Below are 23669 nucleotides of genomic sequence, written 5' to 3'. Positions count from 1 at the left end.
CCACCTCAGTTTTCAGCAAGCGAAACGAGACTTGAAAGTATAAAAGCACTTAGCAAGTACTCAACAGTAGTTGAAGGTGGGCGGCTGCCCTGTAATTTTATGTTTGAATTTATCACAACTGACTAGCAAGACTGATTGTTCAATGATGTTTTAAAAAGTGTTCAGGATGCAAGTCTTTGAAACGTAGAAATAGCTGGCTTCTTGGCTTACACAGTGGACTTTAAGACACAGATGTTCTTAAAAAGACTCCAGGGCTGCAGTGGTATGTTTCAGTGGTCATTGGGATTTGTGCTGTGTGCAAGACTCCTGAGCATTCAGCCAGCCACTGTACCCATCTGTGAGCTCAGTTCTGCCCCTGCCTGCTGATCACATGGGGTATAGGACCTAGGCAAAGCTTGGTCTGTAGTTAATTCCAGGGTAGGCGTGGACCCTTTGGCCTGCATCCCATCAGGTAAGGGATTAAAGGCATCTCACATCTGTGTGCAGTCCTTTGATTTTATGCTTCAGTTATCACTGCCTTCACCTTCTCATTAGGGGTCCATACCTCACAGTGTCCCCTGCTACGTTCGGGTAGATGCTGCAAGGCTGCTGTGTTTACCCTGCTCTGCAGTCATGGTGACATCTCCAGTACCAGATGGCTCCGCGGGAAGCTTGCTAAGTGCTTTCTGGGAGCTGAGTTTAGAGACCTGCCTTGGCCTGTGGACAGCCAGACCTCGGAGAGGCAGCCAAGGCTGAGAAGGAAACCATTAGGTTGGGCAGCACATTCTCACTCGGAGTCAGCATTCTGTGTAGTTATGCCCATGAACATGGTCCTCCAGCTACAGGTTAACTGTTAGAAGGCCACAGGATGCTGCTGTGGGGAACAGCAGCCCCCAGATGATACAGACTGGGCGCCGTTCTGAATGCATTTTCCTGTGCCTATAAGCAATCACCATGGCCACTCTGAGTAAAGGCATGGCTGGCAGCCTAGATGTGGGCGTGTTGACCTGTTGGAGAGCGTAGAAGTCTAACCGTGTGCAAAAGCTATTAGAACACTCGGCAAGACAGCAGCCTTCTCTGTTTAGCTGCTGGAAGTCCTATCATAATCATTTCATCATGGGAACATTGTCCTAAGGTTGTCCCAGGTTCCAAAATGGGAGGCTCATGGGTATTAGTCAGGTGATGGGAAGAGCCACCCAGCTACAAACTCTCGGAGGCCACTACGGTCCACTCAGGTGCTGCTTTGCTGTGACCACACTACAGAAATAGTTTGAGGCCACATTGTATCACAGTCTAGAGGTCTTACTGTTTCCCCAAACCAGCCAGTGAATGGGTTAGTTATGTAGAGTCCCTCAGTGGGGATCTTTGTCTTTTGTATCTTACGGCCTAGTAAAGAAAAGGTGGAATGGGATGTTTTAGGGCAATTTGGGTGTCTGGGAACAATTCTAGACCTGACGTTACACATTATTCTCTGTAGGTAGCAGAACGGTGGCTCAGACTTGCTATTATTATAGATTAAAAGTAGGCTTTTGAGTAAGTTCAATTCTGCTTCCAATTTCCCCTCTGATCTTCTTATACATAACATTTAGTGACCTTTGAACAGCCTGGGGATGCTTCACAGTGTCTTGTTCTTGAAGCCTGCTTAAAGGTTTCTATTTCATATTCACGGCTGGCATATGCAAATATAGGTAAAGATTATGATGCCTTCCCAGTAGCATTATGGTCAACAAATTACTCCTTGGGCAAGCATGCTGTCGTTTTAGCCTGAGTGTCTTCAGTGAGTCGCAGAGGCTCACGGCACACAGGCGGCCTTCTAGCAGCATGCCCTCAGAGCTGGCGCTTGGCTCAGGGATTCCTTGATTCAAAGGTGATGACTGTTTATCAGGGTTTGCCTTCTTGACAGACAAACTCTTTGTTGGTGTCAAAGGGGCTGCTGTTGTTAGGGCTGAGGGTGGGTACCTTGGGAAGAGTTTCTTGTGTGGATTTGGGGAAGGCAGAGACTCAGGCAAGTCTGTGATCCAGAAAGAGCATATGTTCATGTTCATGTGCCTGGCTCTGTAGGCATATTGCTGTGTAATTACTTATATAACTTCTCTGGGTTTAAATTGTTCATGTTTATAAAGTGAGTGTGGCACTGAGTGGGGGTTTTCAAGGTCTGTTCCTTGCAATTGTCTGAGTGATGGAACACTGCTTCTACAAGCCCAGTGGGGGAGTCGGTCCGGTTAAGGGGGAAAGAGAGTTTAAGGCCTTCACTGCTCAGCCCGCTAGCAACTACCTTGGAGACAGTTTTGAATTTCTGTATTGGGGTCTGTCTTGGTTACTGTTCTATTACTGTAAAGAAACAGCATGACCAAAGCAACTTATGAAAGGAGGCGTTTAATTGGGAGTTTGCTTATAATTTCAGAATGTTAGTCCATGGTCATCGTAGCAGGGAGCATGGCGGCAGGCAGGCAGACAGGTACAACACTGAAGTAGTGGCTAAAAGCTTTACATCCTGATCCTCAGACAGGAAGGAGAGCTTTTGAAACCTCAAAGCCCGCCCCCACTGACACACTTCCCCGTCTTTCCTAAACAGTTCCCCAATAGGGAACCAAATCCATGAGCCTGTGGGGACCATTCTCATTCAGATCACCTCGGGTCTCTAGTGCTGTGTGGTTCCTATGGGGCATCCATCTGAGAGTCCCTCCCTGCAGGGATGTTGTAACCCCAGTCTTGGAATTTTTTGCCAGGAAACAGAGAGCCCCAGAGCTCAGGAACTGGACCCTTTCAGCTCCCTTCCCGTGCAGCATGGGAAACATCAAGAGCTTCTTATCACTCGTTAACTGGGGTGGCAAGTTGGAAAATGAGCAAAGCAATAAGCTGCCAGGAGACTGTATTACTAACACATGGGCATGTCTGTTACGACATTGTAAAGTAAAAGCACCCAGAAAGATCAATGAGTCACCACGTCAAAATTCTCTCCCCTGTGTCTGGTCCTGCCTGTGCTGTCCCTGAAACAGACACTAGTGACAGGTAGCTACTGAACTCTGAAATAGGATAGCCTTGAACAGAGACATATGGGGTCAGACACTGGACTTTGAAAACCTAGGAAGAAAGAATGCCAAATATCTCATTAATTTTTTACATTGATTCCATGTTCAAATGATAATACAGTTGGTTAAATAAAATATATAATTAAAATTAACCTCACCTGCTACCTCTTTATTAGACAGCCACTTGAATGTTTTAAATTATAGATGGGGCTCACAGTTGTGGCTCCTATATTTATCATCTGGCCCTGCCCTAGACTGTTGATTAATGGAATCATAATTAATTACTCTTCCCTATTATGGCTGAGAGCTTTTCCCCGCTTTGTCTCTTTCTAGGCACAGAAGCTGAAATCCAATGTGTCGGGCAGTCCACATCTCTGTCTTTCTGACGTAAGTGACATTTCTTTTGTGTTTCTTTGCCTTTTTAGGGACATAGACTTTTGCAGTGGGGATATCATACATAATATTTGAAGGCTAATAAAGTCTTGGATTCAGAAAAGATCTCATCAGCCTCTGTATTGACTTGCCTTTGGAGCAAGGTGCAGAATTAAGATTCAGTGCAAAGTTATAACTGAATGCACAACTTGTGATCTTGACCAGAAAGCCAGCCTCAGCACTGAGTCCATTGTCTGTGCTGGGAGACACTAAGGTCAGTTGCCTGAAATCATCTGCCTGCTGGCTCAAGGATCCTGACCTGCAGCTCCTCTGACCTCTCAACAGCCCACTGAGAGGTGGAGCTAGCTAGCCCCAGACCCTCTACATTTGACCAAGAGGAGATAGCTAGGTGTAGTGTGTGTCATCCTCCTCTGCCATGAGGGGATGTCGCATTCCAGCACTGAGCAGCTGTGATGGTGCAGTGGAGGTGTGTGCCGTAGGAAAGGACAGCTGTGCTGGCCAGAAAGTACAGTGTGGGTTCTGGCTTGGGCTTCTCCACTGAGGAGTTAGACAAGATTGGCCCTGTGGGACTACTATCTGTCCCTGCCATTGATTATGACCTGTCTGTCTCTTCATGAGCTGCAAGATCCCAGATCGTTCTTCCTACCTTCCTTGCCTGGTGGAGAGAGTCAGCAAGAAGCCCCTCCCCAGTGAAGAGGCTGTAGCTGTTAGGTGGTCTAGAAAGAGATACAAAGGCAGCAATCCCCAGGCTTACACATTTCCCATCAAAGGGGATGTGTGAAGGAGCATGCAGCAAGCATTGGCCAGCAGTTGATCCAAAGGATCCACATCTTACCTGAGTGCATGGTCCCATTTCATTTGAATCTCAGTGGTTAAATCTCAGGTCAGCTTTTTGTGAGAGTAGTCTGCCATCAGGGAGAGGGGAAATGGGGTAGAGAGCATGGGTAAAATGTAACATGATAGAGTGTGTGCGTGTTGTGGAAGATAATGAAAACATTCTTTCTTACAGCATGATTACGAAAAGGATGGTCTCGCTGGTGCCTCCAGCCACATAACCACAAAATCGATGGCTGCTCCTCCCAGTTGTGGTCTGAGCTCACTGCCGGTGCTGGTGGTTACCACTCTGGCCACCCTATTATCTGTATCCTTGGCAGAAACATCATAGCTGCATTCAGAAAATACGGAAAGACAAGAGAGAGAAACAAACAACCAAGTAACCTGTTTCCTGTCTTCTTGTATATCTGAAAATCCAGTTTTAAAAGCTCGGTTGAGAAACAGTTTCATCCAACTGGAACTCCTTTGTTGTTTTTAAGGAAGCTTCTTGTGACCCTGGGGGGCTTCTGTGGAAGAACCGACACAGGGCTAATTCCAAACTCAGAAGGCTCTGTGTCATGGTGTGGGTTAAGGGGACCATTTGTAAACTGACTGTAAAGCAAGCTGAGGCTATGGTTTTGATGGTGGTGGTGGTGATGATGATGACCGATGATGATGATGATTTTAACAGCTTAAACTGTTCTCTTTACTGGCTAGAGCAGGAGATGCTATTGGTAAAGATTATTCCATATTTTGTTGAATGGCTTTGAATTCTAATGACATGGCTGCAGCCTTAGTGTAGATGGCAAATGAAGGTCAGCCCCGTGAGTGGACTTTTTGGACTCCATCTTGTACTAATGTTCACCTTTCTATGTCCGTTCTTCACAGAGTGTTTGTGTACTGCTGACAATTCTGTGACCCTCAACAAAACCAAAAGCCCTGGTCACATCTAAATGCAGAGCCTGTCATCCAGTCCAGTAGAGGAGAGTGGCTGTGGCCCTCACACAGCACCTGGCTTGTTGACTGACGCTCTGCTGAGCCTTTCCTGAGTGAGGAGCCCTTAAATATAGCTGAAGTGCAACTCTTAATGCTTTTTACACTTGCGAGGTCACATGTAGTGTTCCTTTACTATTCAATGATTCCAGCTGTTGGCTTTCTACATTTTGAAAGTAATGATACTGTCCTCATTTTTTACTGATGGTTTAATACAGATACATGCGGTGTGTTTTCCTCTCATAATTAGTAGTAGCTCCAATATTGACTTTGTTGATATGGCTCTCAAAAGCAGACCCTAAGGAGCCCCCATGCTTTAGCAGAAAGCTGCATCCCATTACTGTGGGCAGGCAGGAGAAAACTGAGCAGCCAGCTCATGTCTTTCTCTGTCTTGAAAACAAGGCTGCATACACGTGAGGAACAGGTCAGTTCTTGTAAGGGATGCCACATTTGGATGGCATTACTGGCATTGACGCAGCTCCACTACCTTGGTGTTCATGGTATCTGACAAAGACAGCTTTGATTGGGCCTGGGCACAAGGGCTGGGATGGAGGTGTGCTGCCCTCTCTTTCAAAGTCACCCCTGCCAGTGTACCCGTGAGTGTCTTTGCTCCTGACTGCAGAGTCATGGCCCCATTCAGAGCAGTTTGGTCTCAGGGTCATCAAGCATCTCTGTATGTGACTCTATGGCCTTCATCACGGACTGTGTCCCTGCAAAGAGGAATGGCGGTGTATGGATCTTGAGGGCTAACATGGAGTCTGGAAAGGTGAGTTGGTTGGCAAAGATACACAGAACAGGATGGGATTCTCCTGATGAGACATCTGGCTTACTTAGCCACACACCTTCTCCTGGAGTCCTCTTCCTCACCTGAGCAGACCCTTAGGTGTGTATCTAAAGTCTGCTTTAGACAGTCAAGTTCAGAACCTGCAGACAATTGCATATGGGCAACTATGTTTGCCCAAAAGTGAATAAAGGAAGGAAAGTTCCCTCCATGGAACCCTGAAAGTATCATCTTGCTTCCCACCCTCAGAAAGGTGGAGGAGGGAGCCCTGATGCACATAATCTACTGGTACCTGCCCCCTGCTCTCTGAGGTTTGCTTTGGATGAACAGCAGTTCACCTGAGAAAGGGAAGAAATCTATGAAAGCCAAGAGATAGACCTGGTTTTCAGCTCTTTTGGTGTTTGAAGTACATTTATATCCAAATGCTAATGAATACCAATGTAAAATACTCAGTAGCAACATTTTTTCATGTCAAAATGTTTCAAGGGGGAATGCATCCAACATCTAAGTGTACCTGATCAGTGGGAAGTTCCATGAAGACTCATACGTACAGTGAATAAATACCTTGAATGTGTCAAAACATTTAGAATGCCAGTCATGTATGGGAGCATATCTCTTACGGAGCATATTGTGTTTTAATTAAGGTATCTCCATGTATCTACACTGGAATAATTGCACATGGGTCTGATTGGATGTGATCCACCTTAGGAAACTATTGATTACCCCTGCTGTACACCGCAGTTCTAATTAGCTTCAGAGAACCATAGAGGAAACCAGAGCCCTGTACTAACCAGGCAGCCTTCAGCCAAGAACTCAGTAGATATGCAACATGGAAATTAAACTTTGAAAAGCTCTGTCACCAACAAAATCTCATTTTCTTTTGGAAATAAAAGCATATTAGAGTTACCAGACCCTTAATTTGAAAACACGTTGCTGATAAGATGAACAGTGGGCAGGGCCTCATTTAGGGACTGCTCGGTAGGGAGACAGTCAGAAAACCAGACCGAGTAAGTGTTCTGTCATTCATGATCTCAACTTGACCTGTGAGCTTGACAACGTGATTTGTCTGGAGCCTGGAGCAGGAAACGTGGCAGTCTGCTCACCTGACTTCCTCCTGGAGCGCTGACAGGAGCAGCCGGTGGCTTTCTGGTCCCCTGCTCTCCCTTTGCGCAGACCCAGGTTTGGTCGGCTAGAGTTGGATTCCTTGAGAAAGTCCCACGTGGAAGTTCATTTTGCCATCATAACGGACAGGTGTGTTCACACACTGATTCAGACTCTAGCCCTGCCCTACTTCAGAAAGAGACAGAAGGCAACAGAACCACGTGGAGCAGAAGCACATTGTTCAGTTTTTTTTTTTTTTTTTTTTTTTTTTAAATTTGTTTATTTTTATTTGCATTGGTGTTTTGCTGCATGTATGACTGTGTGAGGATATCAGATCTTGAGTTATAGACAGTTGTGAGCTGCCATGTGGGTGCTGGGACTTGAACCCAGGTCCTCTGGAAGAGCAGTCAGTGCTCTTAACCACTGAGCCATCTCTCCAGCCCCCACATTGTTCAGTTTGACCTTGGACATCCTTGAACAGATCGTGGTTCAAGTCTTTAGGAGAGCACAGGAGGGGGGGGGGGATATGCACAGCAGGGAGAGGATTCGGCATGGAATGCTGCCTGTTTATTTTTCCACATCTGTTTTGTTTTTGTTTTGTTTTGTTTTTTCAAATCTCTGATAGAAAAAAAGTAGGTGTTGAAAATTGCATAGGTTATTTTTCATCAAGTAAAGCAAATTGTATCTAGATGTGATTGGAGGGTGGTTTCCATTTTGTTTTTAAGACAATTTCATATATTGTGGTTAAACAGAAATGTCTTAGAAGTTATAGCTTCAAGTTCATCCCAGTACAGCACAGGGACTCTCCAGAGTCCTGGAGTTTAACGTTTGGGTTGGTAAGGGGTTGTCTGTCTCTCTTGCTTGTGCCCTGTGCTCCACAGATGCAGATGGGTTGTTCCTAGCTACACTATATTTCCCATGAGCCTCCTTGTCTGTAAGTCAGACACTCCCAAACACCCCATCTGCTGAGTCAGAGAAACGAGAGAGGGAGGAAGTGTGTTTGAATCAGCGTACAGTTAGGGAAAGAGATGTAAAAGCAGTGGGGGTTGATAAAATTAGCAATTATTTTCTTAGATTCCAACACGAATGTACTTCAGTTATTACTTACAAAATAATAGACTCAGAGGAGCTACTGTTTGGAACGTGTTTTTATTCACTTAGTCAGACATGCACGACTTACCAAGTGTTGGCCAGAGAAGGGTAACTTCAGTTAGTTCATGGTCTGCCTTGGGAATCCTGCTCTTGGTCTCCAGGAGTCACCACCCCCTGCTCTCTGCTGTTCTTGCCTGAGCAAAGGAGACCATGGGAGACCCATCTTTGTAAGAAAGTGTAAGACAGTGGCAGCAGATGGAAGTGAATGACCATGGCCTGGGCACCATGACACCAGGAGGCCGCCATCTTCCCTGAGCTCATGGGGTTTGGAGAAATGAAGCAAAATCAAGGTCAACAGGAAGCCATGGAGATGGTCGGTGGGCCGCTCACTTGGCTGATGTCCCTTACTGAGGGGGACTGTCTTCTGATAAAATAGCCAGGGTCCTGAAATAACAGGAGGTCCTTTGTAGAAAGGAAACTAGAATTAATGTCTGGGTGACTGAGGGAAGACCGTGCTTTCAGAAACCCTGAAGTGAAAAGCTAGGGGGTGTGGCTGGGTAACCCTAGAAGCGACATTTCTTTCTTATCCTGAGCATGGAATTCCATGTCTTTATCTGACATGTCCTGACTTTGACACAGCTTTTCTAATTGAGCAAGTTTAAGTCTGTTTTCTAGGATTCTTCATGAAGAACTGTTGCCTTGGAATGGTAGTCCCACTCCAGGGGCCTTCTTCCCTGGGCTTGGCCTCTGCCCTGGCTCATACCCTGTAGGGTGTCCATCATCCAGGGAGAGATGTCTTAAGCTGTGGTTGGTTTTGTTATCTTCCTGTTGATTGTTGAAGCCTCCACACTTCCCTTTTCCTGTATGGCCTGAGTACATCTTGTGTTCTTCACCCAAGTCACTCTAAATTCAGAACTGCCAACATCTGGCCACGACCCATCAGATGCTCCATTTTGTGGAAGGAGCTGTGTCTCTGGAGCCAGATGATGCAGTGCACTCTCTTACTCCTCTTGAGAGTCCTCTTCTTCACTTTGGGTACCCTGCCCCTTGTGTCCTCATGGGGATCCCTTTGCTGTTTGGGGGAGCTCTCTGATAGTTCATGCTTTTTCCCAGAGGCAGCTCAAAGCGGCTGTTCATCTGGATGCACCACCTGCATTTCTGATGAGTTCTGAGACCCAGCCCAGAGGGGTGGGGAAGGCACACAAACCCAATTCCAATAAACTGCCTGCAGAGTGCTCTAGCCTGCTGCTGATAGTCATCAAGGCCTCAGAAGCCCCTAAGGTCTGTCTCCAAGCTCATTTGACCAACGCAGCTGTGACTTCGGCTGTCTGCCCCTGGCAGGTGCCAGTATCAACATCTTGTGCCACTGCCATGAGGAGGAGTTCATTTTCATTCGAGGGCAGCTGCCAAGCCCAGCACCAGCACCAATAGAAGGGATTCTCTGGCTTTTTTTTTTCTTTAACACAGTCTGGAACTTTCTTACCAGTCTCCACTTTGATTTTATAGAAGATGCCAGGAATCTGACCAGAGAATGACAGTTTCACTCTTAGCACTGCTCTCGGCTCATTGCCCTCCCCTGTCGTTCCAGCCTATAGTAGAAAATGCCAGTTGCCTGAAAAACACTGGGACACCAAAGGGCTTCATTCTGCCTCATGGCAACAAGAACTGTCCAGGCACATAGCTGTGCTGGCCTTGAACAGCACTTACCAGTGGACCGAGGTTGCCCTGGGTCTAGGGAGGTGCTCAGCTAACCGTGTTCCCTGCCAGGAGCTGAGGAACAGTCATCCTTGGAGCAGTCGAACATGACCAGCTAATCCCAACAGATCTACGTCTGCCTGGCCAGTGAGCCTGCAGAGATTTTAATCTCCATTAAGAACAGGGTGCAGGACTCCTCCAGCCATCCCAGGGACGGCAGCCTTTCCATTCCCCCTCCCAGGAAGCAAGTCCAACATCTGTCAACTTAGCACACTTGGTAGGCAGGTTCTGTGGCTGGCTGGACCACCCTTAGGAACAGCAGCTTTCCCAGAAAGAACTAGAGCGCCTTGGGCCCCTTGGCAGCCCCAGGGAAACCCCTGTTTTCCTGCTCATGGGTGTCAAACTGATGGTGCAGTCCTTCAGTTGGACACCCTCTTTATAGTAAGTAGACTGTGGACCTTGGTCTCCAAGAACTGTGTCTCAGCTTCTATCTGGACACAGCAAAGCCAGCTGCTGTGAGGGGGAAGCAAACCCACCACCCTCGGTCTGAGCCAGACAGGCTACTGAAGAGAACCCAGGCCTCGGATGGCCATGATTGGCATACAGGTGCATCAGCGGGGCTGTCCCGGAGCCTGGAGCCAAGTGGCAAGTGCGAGAATGAGGGACACCTGAGCGGCTTTGGGGAGAGCAGAAAGTAGGATTCGTTTTAAAATCGCTAGTTAGCATACACAATAGTGGGGTTCATGGTTACAGTTTCATACACATACATCATTGTGTTACACTGTTTTCATGCTCCTCTTTCTCCCCCCTGTATCTCCCCATCTCACTGATGTGCTTCATCAGGGCCCATTTAAGTAGCAAAACTGCGTGTGCACAAGGAACCGTGATGCCCCCACTGCACACAACACAGGTCCCCAAGTTCAAGTGAACTGGGACGAAGAACTGGAAAATCTGACGGATGTGCTAGTACAGGACACTCGGTTGGCTTTGTTTTCTTTTTGTTGAATGGTAAAGAACGGTCACCAGGTCAGTGTGACGGCTGCAAACACAGGTGACAGTAGCCTGCACCTTCTTAGACACGGCTGTAAGAGACCATCAGCTCAGCCCCCACCACCACCTCCTCTCCCGCCTCCTCACCCAGGCACAGCTGTACGGTCCAGCAGCATCTTCTAGGCGTGAGGAGTGTGCTTGATCTGAGTTTGGGTTTTTACTGTTCAGCTGTAACTGAAGGCATTTCTGGGGAGGGGCAGAGCAAGAAAGCAAACAAACTGTAAAAGCAATCAAGCACTTCTGCTGTGCTTTTCTGGATTCAGAAAAAGCTGATGTCCTCAGAGAGTTGAAAAATGGCTTCAGAAACCCCAAATCCAGAGCCTTGCAGCGTCCTAATTATCTGACTTTCCTCTCTTCTCCCTCACCCAGGGGACAAGGAAACACTGCTCATCACACAGCTCGCTTGAAAGACTTTCCTGTCTTGTGCACATTATCCCTTGATATTGAAATTATTTTCTCTATCTAATCCAGCTCCTGCTGAGAAGCTGTGTGGGATTTAGGATGCAGGGTTTTCTCGTGTGCTTTCTGATGGTTGTTGCGTCTTTCACTCCTAACCGGAGGGTATGTCTCCGCTGCTCTAGTTCATGCAGGTTAGCTGTGAGTAGAGGAGACAGCTTCTGATGAGATATTTTCAGAATTCTGACCTGAGCAAGGGTCCAAACACCTCCTCAGAGCCGGGGTGAGAAGAGCATGCTTTGTTAGGAGGTCTCAGTTAGGAGAGGCCACCTTGTGTTCCCAGGGTTTTCCACACATAGAGGAAGGGGCATTTGCCTTGCTGAGCGGCGGATCTCCTGAGGACAACGGTGCATCTCCCAGGTTGCCTACACGTCTTCACGCAGCTGTTTGGACCATGCCTCCTGCCAACAGGAGACCATAGAAGGACAGTTTTCCATTTGAACTTTGGCAGAGGTTCGGTGATGTTTGACTATTCTGTCTGCCTCTTGCTCAAACCCTACAGAGTGTATGTAGTCCCTTTGGCCCTCTCCACCCCCAGAATATCCCAATAAACGTTCTTTTCTTTTATAAAAAAAAAATAAAATGGCTTGTATTAGTTACTTTTCTTGTCTCAGTGACAGAATTCTTTACAGAAGCAATTAAAAAAAAAAAAGGTTTATCTCAGCCCACAGTGGGAGAGGGCACATCCTCACCGAGGAAAACAGCGGCAGAACATGGGGCTGTGATTCCTCATATCTCTATGGTCCCAAGCATCAGAAAGCTCAGGCTGGAAGTGGGGTCAGACTGTAGCCCTCAGGGCCACCGTCCCGCAGCAGCCTATGTCCTTCGGCTGAGCCCCACCTCCTCAAGGTTCCAGAACCTTCTGAAATAGTGTGACCGACTGGGGACCACAAATTCAAAGACAAGCGCCTATGAGGAGCGTGTCACATCCAAACAGTAACATGAGCGCTTTGATGTCTTTTGTTTATACCTTCATTTAAAAAATGTTACAGAAAATTGTTTTTTTTTTTTTTTTTTTTTTTTTTTGGTTTTTCGAGACAGGGTTTCTCTGTGTAGCTTTGCGCCTTTCCTGGGACTCACTTGGTAGCCCAGGCTGGCCTCGAACTCACAGAGATCCGCCTGGCTCTGCCTCCCGAGTGCTGGGATTAAAGGCGTGCGCCACGACCGCCCGGCCCTACAGAAAATTGTTTTTGAAACAGAGTCTCATTATGTAGCCCTGGCTGGCTTGGAACTCGATGTGTAGACCAGGCTGGTCTACACTCAGGTCTGCCTGCCACTGCCTCTTCAATGCTAGGATTAGTGGTGTGTAGAACCACATCCAGGAGGATGTTGAAAATTTGCAGAGATCTCCAAGATAGAGATGCTGGTATTTGGGTTGGCAGATCATAAAGGATGCAGTGTACTTGACACAAAACTTTGTGTCATTGCTTCCTTACTGGACACTACTGGTGTGTGTGACAAGATAGTCACTCAGCAAGAGAATGTGGGTCAGGTCCTGGACACTGTCAATATTTGGTCTCAGCCCTGGGCATCCCCAGTCTTCTAAACATGCCAGGTGTTCACTTAGATGGGCAACATCACCTCAGTTGAAAGCTGCTGTTTCCATACCCATTCTAACGTCTCGTGAGGAATCGGTTAGGTTTAGTGTGGTAGCCACAGCTGACATTTATTTTCTGTCTGCTAAAGGTGATTTTTTCCCCAAGACAGGGTTTCTTTGTATAGTTTTGGTGCCTGTACTGGATCTCGCTCTAGACCAGGCTGACCTCGAACTCACAGAGATCCTCCTGGCTCTGCCTCCTGAGTGCTGGGAGGCACTCCCACCACCCGGCTAGAGGTGATTTTATAATCACATTATTGTGTTGGTAGGTTCTCTAGTTAGCATCATCTGCACTCAGTGATTCGTATAGACTTGCAGAGAGTATGTTTATAAAAGATTACGGCTTAGAATGGGGTTTTTCCTATTTCCAGCACATAGGTCAGTGCCTGGCCAAGACAGCCACTTACGGTCCCAGGTTTCTCTCTGTGTTGGGACCTGGAGAAGGCTGCCCACGGCGCTTCAGTCTCACTGGTGGGGTGGATGTCACTCATGTCCTTTGTCCAGGACTCAGTAAGGCACAATGTTTAGACACAAGTGCTGTAGTGAAGCTTCCCACTGTTGTATGCCGCAGGATTCAGTCTGCAGTCTGAGGGACAGCGAGACCCGGGTTCTGTGTGACAGGAAGGCATGGTATTTCTCTGAGGTGTCTGTGGGACCACTTTATTTTTTATTAGCACACTCTAGTTATGGAATTCCCCCTCATTTTCCTGCATGTATATAATGTACATTTTGTCACATTCACCCCTCGTTAGCTTCTTAAGCTCCTCCCACTCCTGCTGACCCCATCCTCTTCTCAGTCAATCCCCATCTACTCTGAAATTGTTTTTTTCCTTTTGGTTACTCAAAGAGTTTAATTCGCTTTCCTTACGGGAGTGTGGGTCGGGTTATTTACAGAAGCTGGGACACTTCGCCAGTAGCTACACTGCTGGAGAAAATGTCTGCCTTTCTCAGCAACCATTAGCTACCTATAAACCCTCAGGGTGTTCAGGGCTTCCTGAGTCCCTCCTGCGTTCATGACAGGATGTTGACAAGCCCAGTCTTGTCCAGGTCCTGTGTAGGTAGCTGCTCTAAGCTCGAGAGTGTAACAGGCAGGCCGTGCCCAGAGAACAGCCTTCCACACACTCCACCCCTTCCTGCTCTTCCATTGCTCCAGCCCCTCTTCTGTAGAGTTCCTGGAGTCCTGGAGAGGGTGTCCCATTAGGGCTAAGCCTTCAACTGCCAAACATCTCAGTACCTTGATTGTTCATGAGGCTCTGCCCATTCACAGAGTGAAGCCTTGCTTACCAACAGTCGTCTGTAAGCATAAGGATACATATTCAGAAGGCCGTTCGAGGGTCACATCTTGTCCATCTGGCAGAACACCAGCAATGGCTTCTGCACTGTGGCCTGCGGCATCTCTGCTTTTTTGTGTTTTCCTCTTGGTTTGTTGATCCAGCTGAGCTTCCCTCCTGCCTTGCTTCTTGGGTCTACTTTCAAGTAGCTAAGTTTGTGTTGACTATGTTCAGACCCTTCAGAATTTCTGGGTGAGTATGGGTTGAGAGTTTGCAAGCATTCAAACCTGTATCACCAAAGCCAGAGCTCCCGGGTTCTGGGTTCTGGGCTTCTCGGGGAGAAGGACACAGAAAAGATGACTTGTAGCTGCTCAGGGGTACACAGATGCGGCTGGAACTCTAGAGGTGAGAAGACAGGGCATCGCCACCAGCAGAGACCAGGAAAGCAGCCTGCAACGCCGCACACACCTGGGGACCCTCGGTCCTCCACCTGCGCCATCCATTCATATTCTAACCATCTTCTGAACACAGCCAAGGCCCCAAGATGCTGGTGATAGAAATTTTAGGAGCTGGAACAAGAAATGTCTAATAAAACCCCGAGAGAAATGCCAAGAAAGCAAATAAAAATTGTGACAGGAACAAGATACAAGACTGTCTGTGTTGGCGATATAAATAAAGCATAAACGAAAACACAGCGATGTGAAAGATAGGAGCGGAGTAGCCATAAAAGCCCCATAAACCACCGTGAACACTGCACTGAGGGGCTTTAACCTCGCAAAGGTTCCTCCCATGCAGGCTGGCAGAGAAGAGATTCGCCACACTTGAAAAGTAAAGTGAACTCTGGCTTCTGATTACTCAGGTGCGTACATAAATAGTTTAAATTTTATCTTTTTAAAAAGAATTTTAAAAATGCGTGTGTGCAGATTTGCACATGCCCATGTATGTGCCTGTGTGCCTGGAGGCCAAAAGAGGGTGTCATATCCCTTGAAGCTGGAGTTGCAGGCCTTTGCAGGGCACACCTGCCTTGCTGTGCGTGGCTGCTGGGATCCAATCCGTGGTCTTCATGACCGTGCAGTGAGGGCTCTTAACCACTGAGCAGCTTACCCGCACCGTAGCCTCGGAAATGCCTTTCTGGAAATGTCCTCATTTTAAATTCTTGGAGCCACAATCCCACTGCAAGGAGTCCATCCCTAATTTTTCTGCAGTGTGCCCAAATCCATGCGGAAGTGTTTTCTACCACAGAATGATTCATAGTGGCAAATAACGTGGGGAGACCAGACAAGGAGCACTACACAACCATTTGTTACTTTTATTGTTTTTCTAAAATCTTTTGACAAACACGTTCAATATGTTTTGATCAGATTCACCCTCCGCCCTTCCTTGCCCCCCTCCCTGCTGAACCTCAACCTCCTCTTTCCAACCAGCCCCATCCTATTTGCATGCCTTATTTATTTATATTTTTATGACCCACTGGATTGTCTCAAGGTTGCTTCCATGAACATGAATGGGGGGCTGTTGAGCAGAGTTTGGGTAACTCAACCATGGCTTATACCATGAGGAAGTTAACTCCTGATCCCCTGAAACCCAGTAACTTGTGCAACTACTTTTTAAAAGGTAAGTGTAACTAGACTAAAAATGGAAGCTTCTATAACAAAATAAGTAAAAAGGAAAAGCATAGGATAGTGGAAGCTCTGGTCTTATTAGTCTAAATTTAAAGAGTGATGATAGATGACAGATAGATGAATACACAGGTGATAGTAGCTGGTAAACAGGCAAGAGATTACAATAGACATAAATATATCTGTATGAGATAGATGTGAACAGATGATCAACGGATAGATGATAATATAATAGAGAAATAATAATAGGTAGAAAGAAATAGAAGAAAAAGAGCTACTGATAGCTCCTGAATAGATGGGAGACGCAGTGCTAGGTCTCAGTAGATGACAGATAGGCGTACCTAGATACTTCAGGCTGTGTTCACAGATTTTTAGTACTTCTGTCTTGAGAATAAGAGCCAGAGGAAACTCAGGTTGTATCATGCCTGTGACTATCTCAGCTTCTGAGCCCTGCTTTATGGAGAGAAGAGGTGACAACCCTCTGCCTCAGAGCTCTCTCAGGGATGAAGTTGCCTATTGCAGCCAAGAAAGCCCCCGCACATTGCAGGAAGCAGCTAGCAGCATCCCTACAGCACCTTCTGCAAGATTAATGGCCTCAATTTTGGAAAGCAGCACCTCCAGGCACCTGCTGTGTGCTGTGAGCATGGCAGAGTTATAAAATAATCCCTCACCCAGTGACTGGAGACTCAGGGTGAGTTGGCTCCAGGCAGGGCTTTCCCAGCCCAAGGGAGGTAGGGTCAGCTCTTGCCAGGATCTAAAGGGCCCCGAAGACACTTTCCTGAGGGGCTCCCGAGCAGCATCTGCTGGCTATCAAGAGTTTGCATGCACCACGCACAAGATGGATAGGCTGCATGCCCACAATCATGTTAGCTCTCAGTGTGACCACAGCTTCAAGACAGAATCCATTTTCATTTGCCAGTGGAAGAAACGGGGCTCAGAGAAGGCTAGGGGTTGGTGCAGAGTCACACTACCACCGAGGGGTGTGGATTCGTTTTCACTTTTGTTCAAGGCCAGCCCCCAGGTGAACTGTGGTAGCCTTGGACTCAGGCCTTGTGGGGAGGCAGTCTCCTGACAGCTGAGCAGGAAAGGTCATGAAAACACATTGTATCTCCACACAGTCACACTGCATCCTCCTCCACCCACGCTTGGGGCTACATCTTGAGAACAGCCCAAGTTGGTAGACTGTAGCATGAGCTTGTCTCGGGAGATAATTAGATCACCTCCCTTGCCTGGAGGAAAAGAATAGCAGATTAAAAAAGAAATATGACAAGTCATCCAAGTGCCAGGACCGCTCCCCCGAGAGCCACACTTCCATTTCTGTCCCTCATTCCAGACATGGAACCAATTAAAGTAGCTGCAATGTACGCATTTAAACAAAGTAACAAAAGTCGACTTAAATGTTTTTGAAGAGCCCTTTGCCCACAAGCTGTACCCATTGAAACAGCTGGCCCGTCAGCCTACGACTGCGCCAGTGCAAGGCTCAGCTCCTAGGCGCGTCCCAGATGCCCCTACAGCCCTGTCCTCACTCCCACCACTTGGCTCTCCTACCCTCACTGACACATGGGGAGGTAAGGCAGACGAGGCTGTGGCCCCTGACGGGTGCTGGTCTAGGGAAGTCCTCTGTCCCTGCCTGGCACTGCATTAGCGCTCTTGCCCAATCCCACTTCACACTTGACAACTTTGAAAGGGGCAGCATCACTTCCTTCTGAGAAGGCCCACCACAGTGAGGGCAGCTCCCTCTGCCTCATTGCCTCGATACTGGGACATCCTAAGTGTGCAGATCAGGATCAAGGAGTGTATCAGCTTCACATTACTGTAACAAACCCCGGGAAGAAGTCATCTTAAGAAGAAGGAAGTCCTCTGTCTCCACATGCAACATGGCGGACGTGCTCCCCGGCACATACATAGTAAAAAACACAATGAATAAAATGGAGAGTAGATATGAGCCTGCCCCGCAGTATACATGTATGGAATTCTCACAATTCAAAAGTCTCTGCAAAAGTTGAAGAGAAAAGGTCGAGCTGAGGAGATGGTCCCCTGTAAGCATGAGGACCCTAGTTAGGTCCCAGAACCCACATGAAAATGCTGAGGGTGGTGGGATACACTTGCAGTCCCAGGGCCTAAGAGGGAGAGACACCAAGATGCAGATTCTGGGGGCTAGCTGGACAGTCAGCCTAGCCAAACTGGTGAGCCCCAAGTCCCAATGAGAGACTCTTCTCAAATAAAACTAATTAATTGAAAAAGACAAGGTAGATGGGGTCACAGGAATGACACCCAAATTCGACCTGACCTCTACATGTGGGCATTCACACAAGTGAACACATCGATATCATCTATACCTATGCATACACACACACACACACACACACACACACACACACACACACACACACACACACGGGAAAGAATGTAAGAGAGAAAGAGAGTACTGGATTGATTGATGACTGCCTGACTGACTGATTGACTGATTGGTGTTTATTTGGGCTCATGGCTTTGGAAGCCCATGACTGGTAATAAGATTGCAGCAAATCTTGGCAAAACCATCTACCTTATCTGGGGCATGAAGCGGGGGGGGGGGGGGGGGGGGGGGGGGGGGGGGGGGGGGGCTAGGTCCACAGTCCCCTTCAAGGGCATGCCTCCAAAGACTTGGACTCCCCACTAGATCCCACCTGTCAGGGCTTCCACCTCCCTACGAAAGCACCCATCTCTGGGTCGCCTGTGGTGTGTAGGTCTCTGGCAGAGATGCGGGAGCCACATTCACCAATGGTGATGGAAAGTGAGTTTTATCTGCAGTTGTACAAGGATTTGACTCTAGCTGAGGAGCTCCAAAAAACAATTATCCAAGCCAAGAAGAAAATTTAAACCAGATAAGAAAAGATAACGGATAGGACGTGTACACGGCCCTCACCTCACCTGGTCTCTCCTTCCATTGAAAGAGGATCCTGGCTGTGGCATTCAGTCATGACTACCTAGTATCAAAGGGGAAAGACACAGCCTGATACAGCTGATTTGTGGTGCCCTTTTCCAATACACTTCCTCCTGGGACTCTTAAGTGATGTCTCCCTAAGTGAGAAGGGATTGAGTTTGCACATCTTTACACCCATGCTGTTTCTGACTCATACCCGCCAGTGTGATGCTGTGCACACCTTTGTGGGTCAGTAGCAGAGGGTTCCTACAGCCCGGCATCTCTCAGCCCTGGCCTTAATACCAGGATCTGCTTTGATTTCCCGACTTACTTTAGTGACCTCTTCCAACACAGAAATTGCAAGGTATTTTGATGCACACTGCACTGTCTACTTCTGCAGAGCACATCTGCATACTTGAATATATTCAGTGAGTTTTAAAGGCAATTTTTACAGAACGGTAAGTGTTCTTTGAAATAGGCTCTACTATAATTTAAGAGATTGCCACTTTCAGATACACAGCCAGGGCTGCCAGCAATGGCTTTATGTGAAAGCTCTTTCTCACAAGTCTGGTAGATGGACAAAAGCAACAGCGGGCTGGGGTGGTGGCCTCCTCGCCAGGCACTAAAATGTCCTAACGTCACAAACCAACATGTAAGGCTGGAGCAGCTCTGAGTGCAGCACTGCCTCCTGATGGGCTCGTTGTCTGCGCAAGGTGTCCCCACACCAGTTCCTCTCCACTGGCAAACCTAGCACACAGCCATCCAGTCCCATCGACCAGGTGCTGTCTAGATCCCACAGCTCTGCCCACAGATCCCACGATGGATCCCAGTTCCACTTTGGTCCCTGATTGGCCTTCATCTTTTCCCAATTAGAGCCAAAGGTTCTCTCCAGGGCACCCTCTTCCACTAATGGCTTACACAAATGCAGGTACTCCCTGTAGCTCCCTGGAGGCAGATGTTGCTGTCTTAGCTTTGCTGATGAGGAAACAGACTCAGGTTAAGTAACCTGGCAAAGTCTCACGAGTGAAAGGGAGCCCTGGGCTTCAGTGCAGGAAGCCTAGCTGACCTCAGGTCTGTGCTGTGACCTCAGGTTATCTTGGCTCTGGTAAGTCATGCTACTTGTCCAGGATTATATCCTTGAGGAAACCTGTGGAATTGTATTGGTGATCTCTGGGTCTATGGAAAGCCAGCATATGTGATTGGGTTATTTTCTTTCTTTTTTTTTCTTTTTCTTCTTAATTTGGTTTGCTGAGAGTAAAACATGGTCCTTTTGATGCTCAATTTGTTGGTGACATTTTAATGAGTGCTGACTCAGATTTGCTTGTGTGCCTTCACAGGAACAGCCTCCCCATTCTCTGTCCTCTTCTGCCCTGACCCTTCTGGAGAGTTCATTGACACCTCGCCCTCCCCCATCCCAGCTCAGAGCTCATTTACCCCCTAGTTCCCAGCTCCAGGGGCCACCTAAACCCATGAAAAACAGCAGCCTCTCTCGGGGACCATCTCATCAGCTTCCAATAGACCGAGCCTCCCAATGAAGACTCAGGTCTCTCCTTCAGCCTTCAGCCCGGAACAGACCTCACTGCCCCTCCCCACCATTCTCCAGCCTTCCTGGCAGGCATTGATGCCTGCCCTGTTCTGGGCATCCTTCTAGGTGCTGGGCACAGTCAAGAATAGTCTTCTCATTGAAGCTGCACAGTCATGGGAGGAGTGTTTATGATTGCAACAAAGTAAGAAAATGTGACACTGACAAGTGTCATTTGTCAAAAGATAACATCCATGAAATAATGGGTGGTAATGGCACTTACATCACCGGTGCCATTATCCGTTGGGTTCTGAGGATGAAGTGTGATGACACAGGCAATCAGCTTGTGTTGTGGACACTGTAACACATTCATGGGGTGGACCTGTGTGTGGTTGTCATCTGGGTGACCAGAGGAAGTCTCTGAGAATGTTCTCACATTTTAAAATCCAAGTGGTTTTGTTGTTTGTTTGTCTGTTTTTAAAAAAGACCCTTGAAACAGGAAAGAACAACTTAAGCCAGGCACAACAAAGCCAAGGTGGGAGTGGGCATGATGTACTGAAGAAAGCTGGAACACAAATCTTAAATGGTCTTATTAATAGAAATCTCGAGAGCCAGGTATTGGGGTGAACGCTGAAAGATCAGAGAGAGAGAGAACACGCCACATCTAACCACACCTTGCCAACTTCTCAGCTGATCCTGTTTCCTCAGACTGAAAGCCTCTGAGTCCTCATCAAATTGATCTCAACTGAACTGTTGCTAAAAGCTTAAAAGCCTAAAAAGGCTCTAGTTCCTGGTCCTCACGCCTTATATACCTTTTTGCTTCCTGCCATCACTTTCTGGGATTAAAGGCATGTGTCTTTCCCAAGCAAGACATGAGATCTCAAGTTCTGGGATTAAAAGTGTGTGCCACCATGCCTGGCTTCTATGTCTATCTAGTGGCTGTTCTGTTCTCTGACCCCAGATAAGTTTATTGGGGTGCACAATATATCAACCACAGAAAGCAGTCCAGCCAACATGACTGTGTAAAGTTACTGGGGTTGGAGACCAAGATGTGAGGCAGAGTATGGCCTGCAATTGGCAGTGCAAAGAATCAGGTTGTGGCCATAGTCCATGCAGAAAGAGCATCTGGGGCACTCACAGAGCAGGTGGGGCAGTGCAGGCAGGTAGGAGAGCTGATGGTCTAGGATGCCCACAGAGCAGGTGGGGCAGTGCAGGCATGTAGGAGAGCTGATGGTCTAGAAATGCCCACAGAGCAGGTGGGGCAGTTCAGGCATGTAGGAGAGCTGATGGTCTAGGATGCCCACAGAGCAGGTGGGGCAGTGCAGGCATGTAGGAGAGCTGATGGTCTAGAATGCCCACAGAGCAGGTGGGGCAGTGCAGGCATGTAGGAGAGCTGATGGTCTAGGATGCCCACAGAGCAGGTGGGGCAGTGCAGGCATGTAGGAGAGCTGATGGTCTATGATGCCCACAGAGCAGGTGGGGCAGTGCAGGTGTGTAGGAGAGCTGATGGTCTAGGATGCCCACAGAGCAGGTAGGGCAGTGCAGGCATGTAGGAGAGCTGATTTGACTGCACATGTAGAGGTGAGGATGAGCTATGACAGCTCCCAGGCTGGGCTTGAGACTTACCTCCCCAGCAAGGCTTGAAACATCACCTTCCACTGAAGAAAGGAAAAGCTGCTGGATGTCCCCAGTATACAGACTCTAGACACAAAGTTGCTTGTTTTTTTCCTAATCTCAGTTTACTAGTTGTCAAAGGGGCAAACACCAGACCACATGCCTAGCAGGAGTATGGATGTGTACTAACTCATTCTTGCAAGACGAGTTGAGCCTAGTTTCCTCAGGCTCTTGACTTCTCTGTTGAGGTATCATAAGGTGGGCAGGTTTATCACATGACAGGCACTCCTACCTGCATGGAAACAGAAACAAGTTGCACTTCTCTGTGTCCTGGGCTAGGAGAATTTCAACTTCTTGGATGTGGTAGAAGGCCTCACTCCCACTAGGGAGTCCATACTCAGATGTATTTTAGATGCATACAACAGAGCTCATGAAAATCGGAGACAGACAGTTTTATGAATGGGATTGAAGCCTGGGGAGACGACTCATCAGCAAAGCACTTTCCCTGCAAGCCCAAGTGAGGTGGTATTGTGTTCACCAAAATATTGTGCACCCTAATAAACTTATCTGGGGTCAGAGACAGAAGAGCCACAATATTAAACATAGAGGATAGGCAGTGGTAGCACATGCCTTTAATCCTAGCATTCCAGAGGCAGAAATCCATGTATTCAAGGATACAGCCAAGCATGGTGACTCACGCCTTTAATTTCAGAAAGCGAGCCTTTAATCCCAGGGAGGGATGGCAGAAAGCAGAAAGGTATATAAGGCGTGAGGACCAGAAACTAGCAGCATTTGGCTGGTTAAGCTTTCAGGCTTCTAGCATCACAGTTCAGCTGAGACCTATTCTGGATGAGGACACAGAAGCTTCCAGTCTGAGGAAACAAGACCAGCTGAGAAGTTGGCCAGGTGAGGTTAGCTGTGGCTTGTTCTGTCTCTCTGATCTTCCAGTGTTCACCCCAATACCTGGCTCAGGTTTGATTTTATTAATAAGACTCTTAAAGATTCATGCTACACCCAAGGACCTGAGTTTGAGCCGCAGAGCTCACATTTAAAAAGCCGGGTGTGGCAGTGGCACACCCTTATTTCAGCACATGGTGGTGGCAAGGTGGACCCCTGGAGCTTACAGTTCAGTCAACTCAGCCTCACATGGTGAACTTCAGGTCAGTAACAGACTCAGTCTGAAAACAAAATAAATACCATCAGCTTCCAGAGGAACATTGGGGAAAGTTGCCCTCCCCCCACAACTGGCCTCCACAGGCCTGCAAACACACACTCCTGCATGTGCACATGCCTACGTGTGAACACACAGACACACGCAATAAATGGCATTAAGATTTTTCTAGGATCTGAGGTCTCATAAAAGCTTTTGGTGTCCTTATAAGATCACCAAATTGCTACCAGCACATCCCAAGTGACAGCTTCTACCCTCAAAGTGCGTCTGCACATTTACCCCGAGAATGCACGACTTGGCTCCGGCAGTCCACAGAAAAGAGCCATTTCCTCTTGATGCTGCCCGTCACTTAATTGTCATTGTGTAGGAGTTCATTAACGCCCTCTTAATCCGTTACGAAGACTTAAAAGGCTTTCAGATCTAGTCACACTCCAAACACATTTATTTGCTTTTACGATGATTGAAGTGATGTGCACTGTAAATAACCTTATGTTCAACACTTGGCGATATTAATTTCACTCGGCTTCATGACTTAAGGTCAAACACGTTCATCAAAGCCGCCGTCATTAGCACAGTTTCCTTTTC

General features: G+C 47.6%; 1 protein-coding gene across 6 annotated transcripts in view; it reads left to right on the top strand.

Moving 5' to 3' along the window:
* Nucleotides 1-6850, top strand: part of Gfra1 (GDNF family receptor alpha 1) — a 222045-nt gene extending 215195 nt beyond the window's left edge. For all 6 annotated transcript variants that reach the window (XM_076563392.1, XM_042266306.2, XM_042266315.2 and 3 more), the window contains 2 exons: nucleotides 3345-3398; nucleotides 4414-6850. In XM_076563392.1, the coding sequence (XP_076419507.1) occupies nucleotides 3345-3398; nucleotides 4414-4569 (210 nt within the window). In that variant the 3' untranslated portion in view covers nucleotides 4570-6850. The remainder of the gene's footprint in view (nucleotides 1-3344; nucleotides 3399-4413) is intronic.
* The last annotated feature ends 16819 nt before the right edge of the window (nucleotides 6851-23669 follow it).

The sequence above is a fragment of the Peromyscus maniculatus genome, chromosome 1 (genome assembly GCF_049852395.1).
Source record: "Peromyscus maniculatus bairdii isolate BWxNUB_F1_BW_parent chromosome 1, HU_Pman_BW_mat_3.1, whole genome shotgun sequence".
Lineage (NCBI taxonomy): Eukaryota > Metazoa > Chordata > Mammalia > Rodentia > Cricetidae > Peromyscus > Peromyscus maniculatus.
The sequence above is the reverse complement of the archived record's forward strand: the minus strand, read 5'-3'. Positions and strand labels throughout refer to the sequence as shown.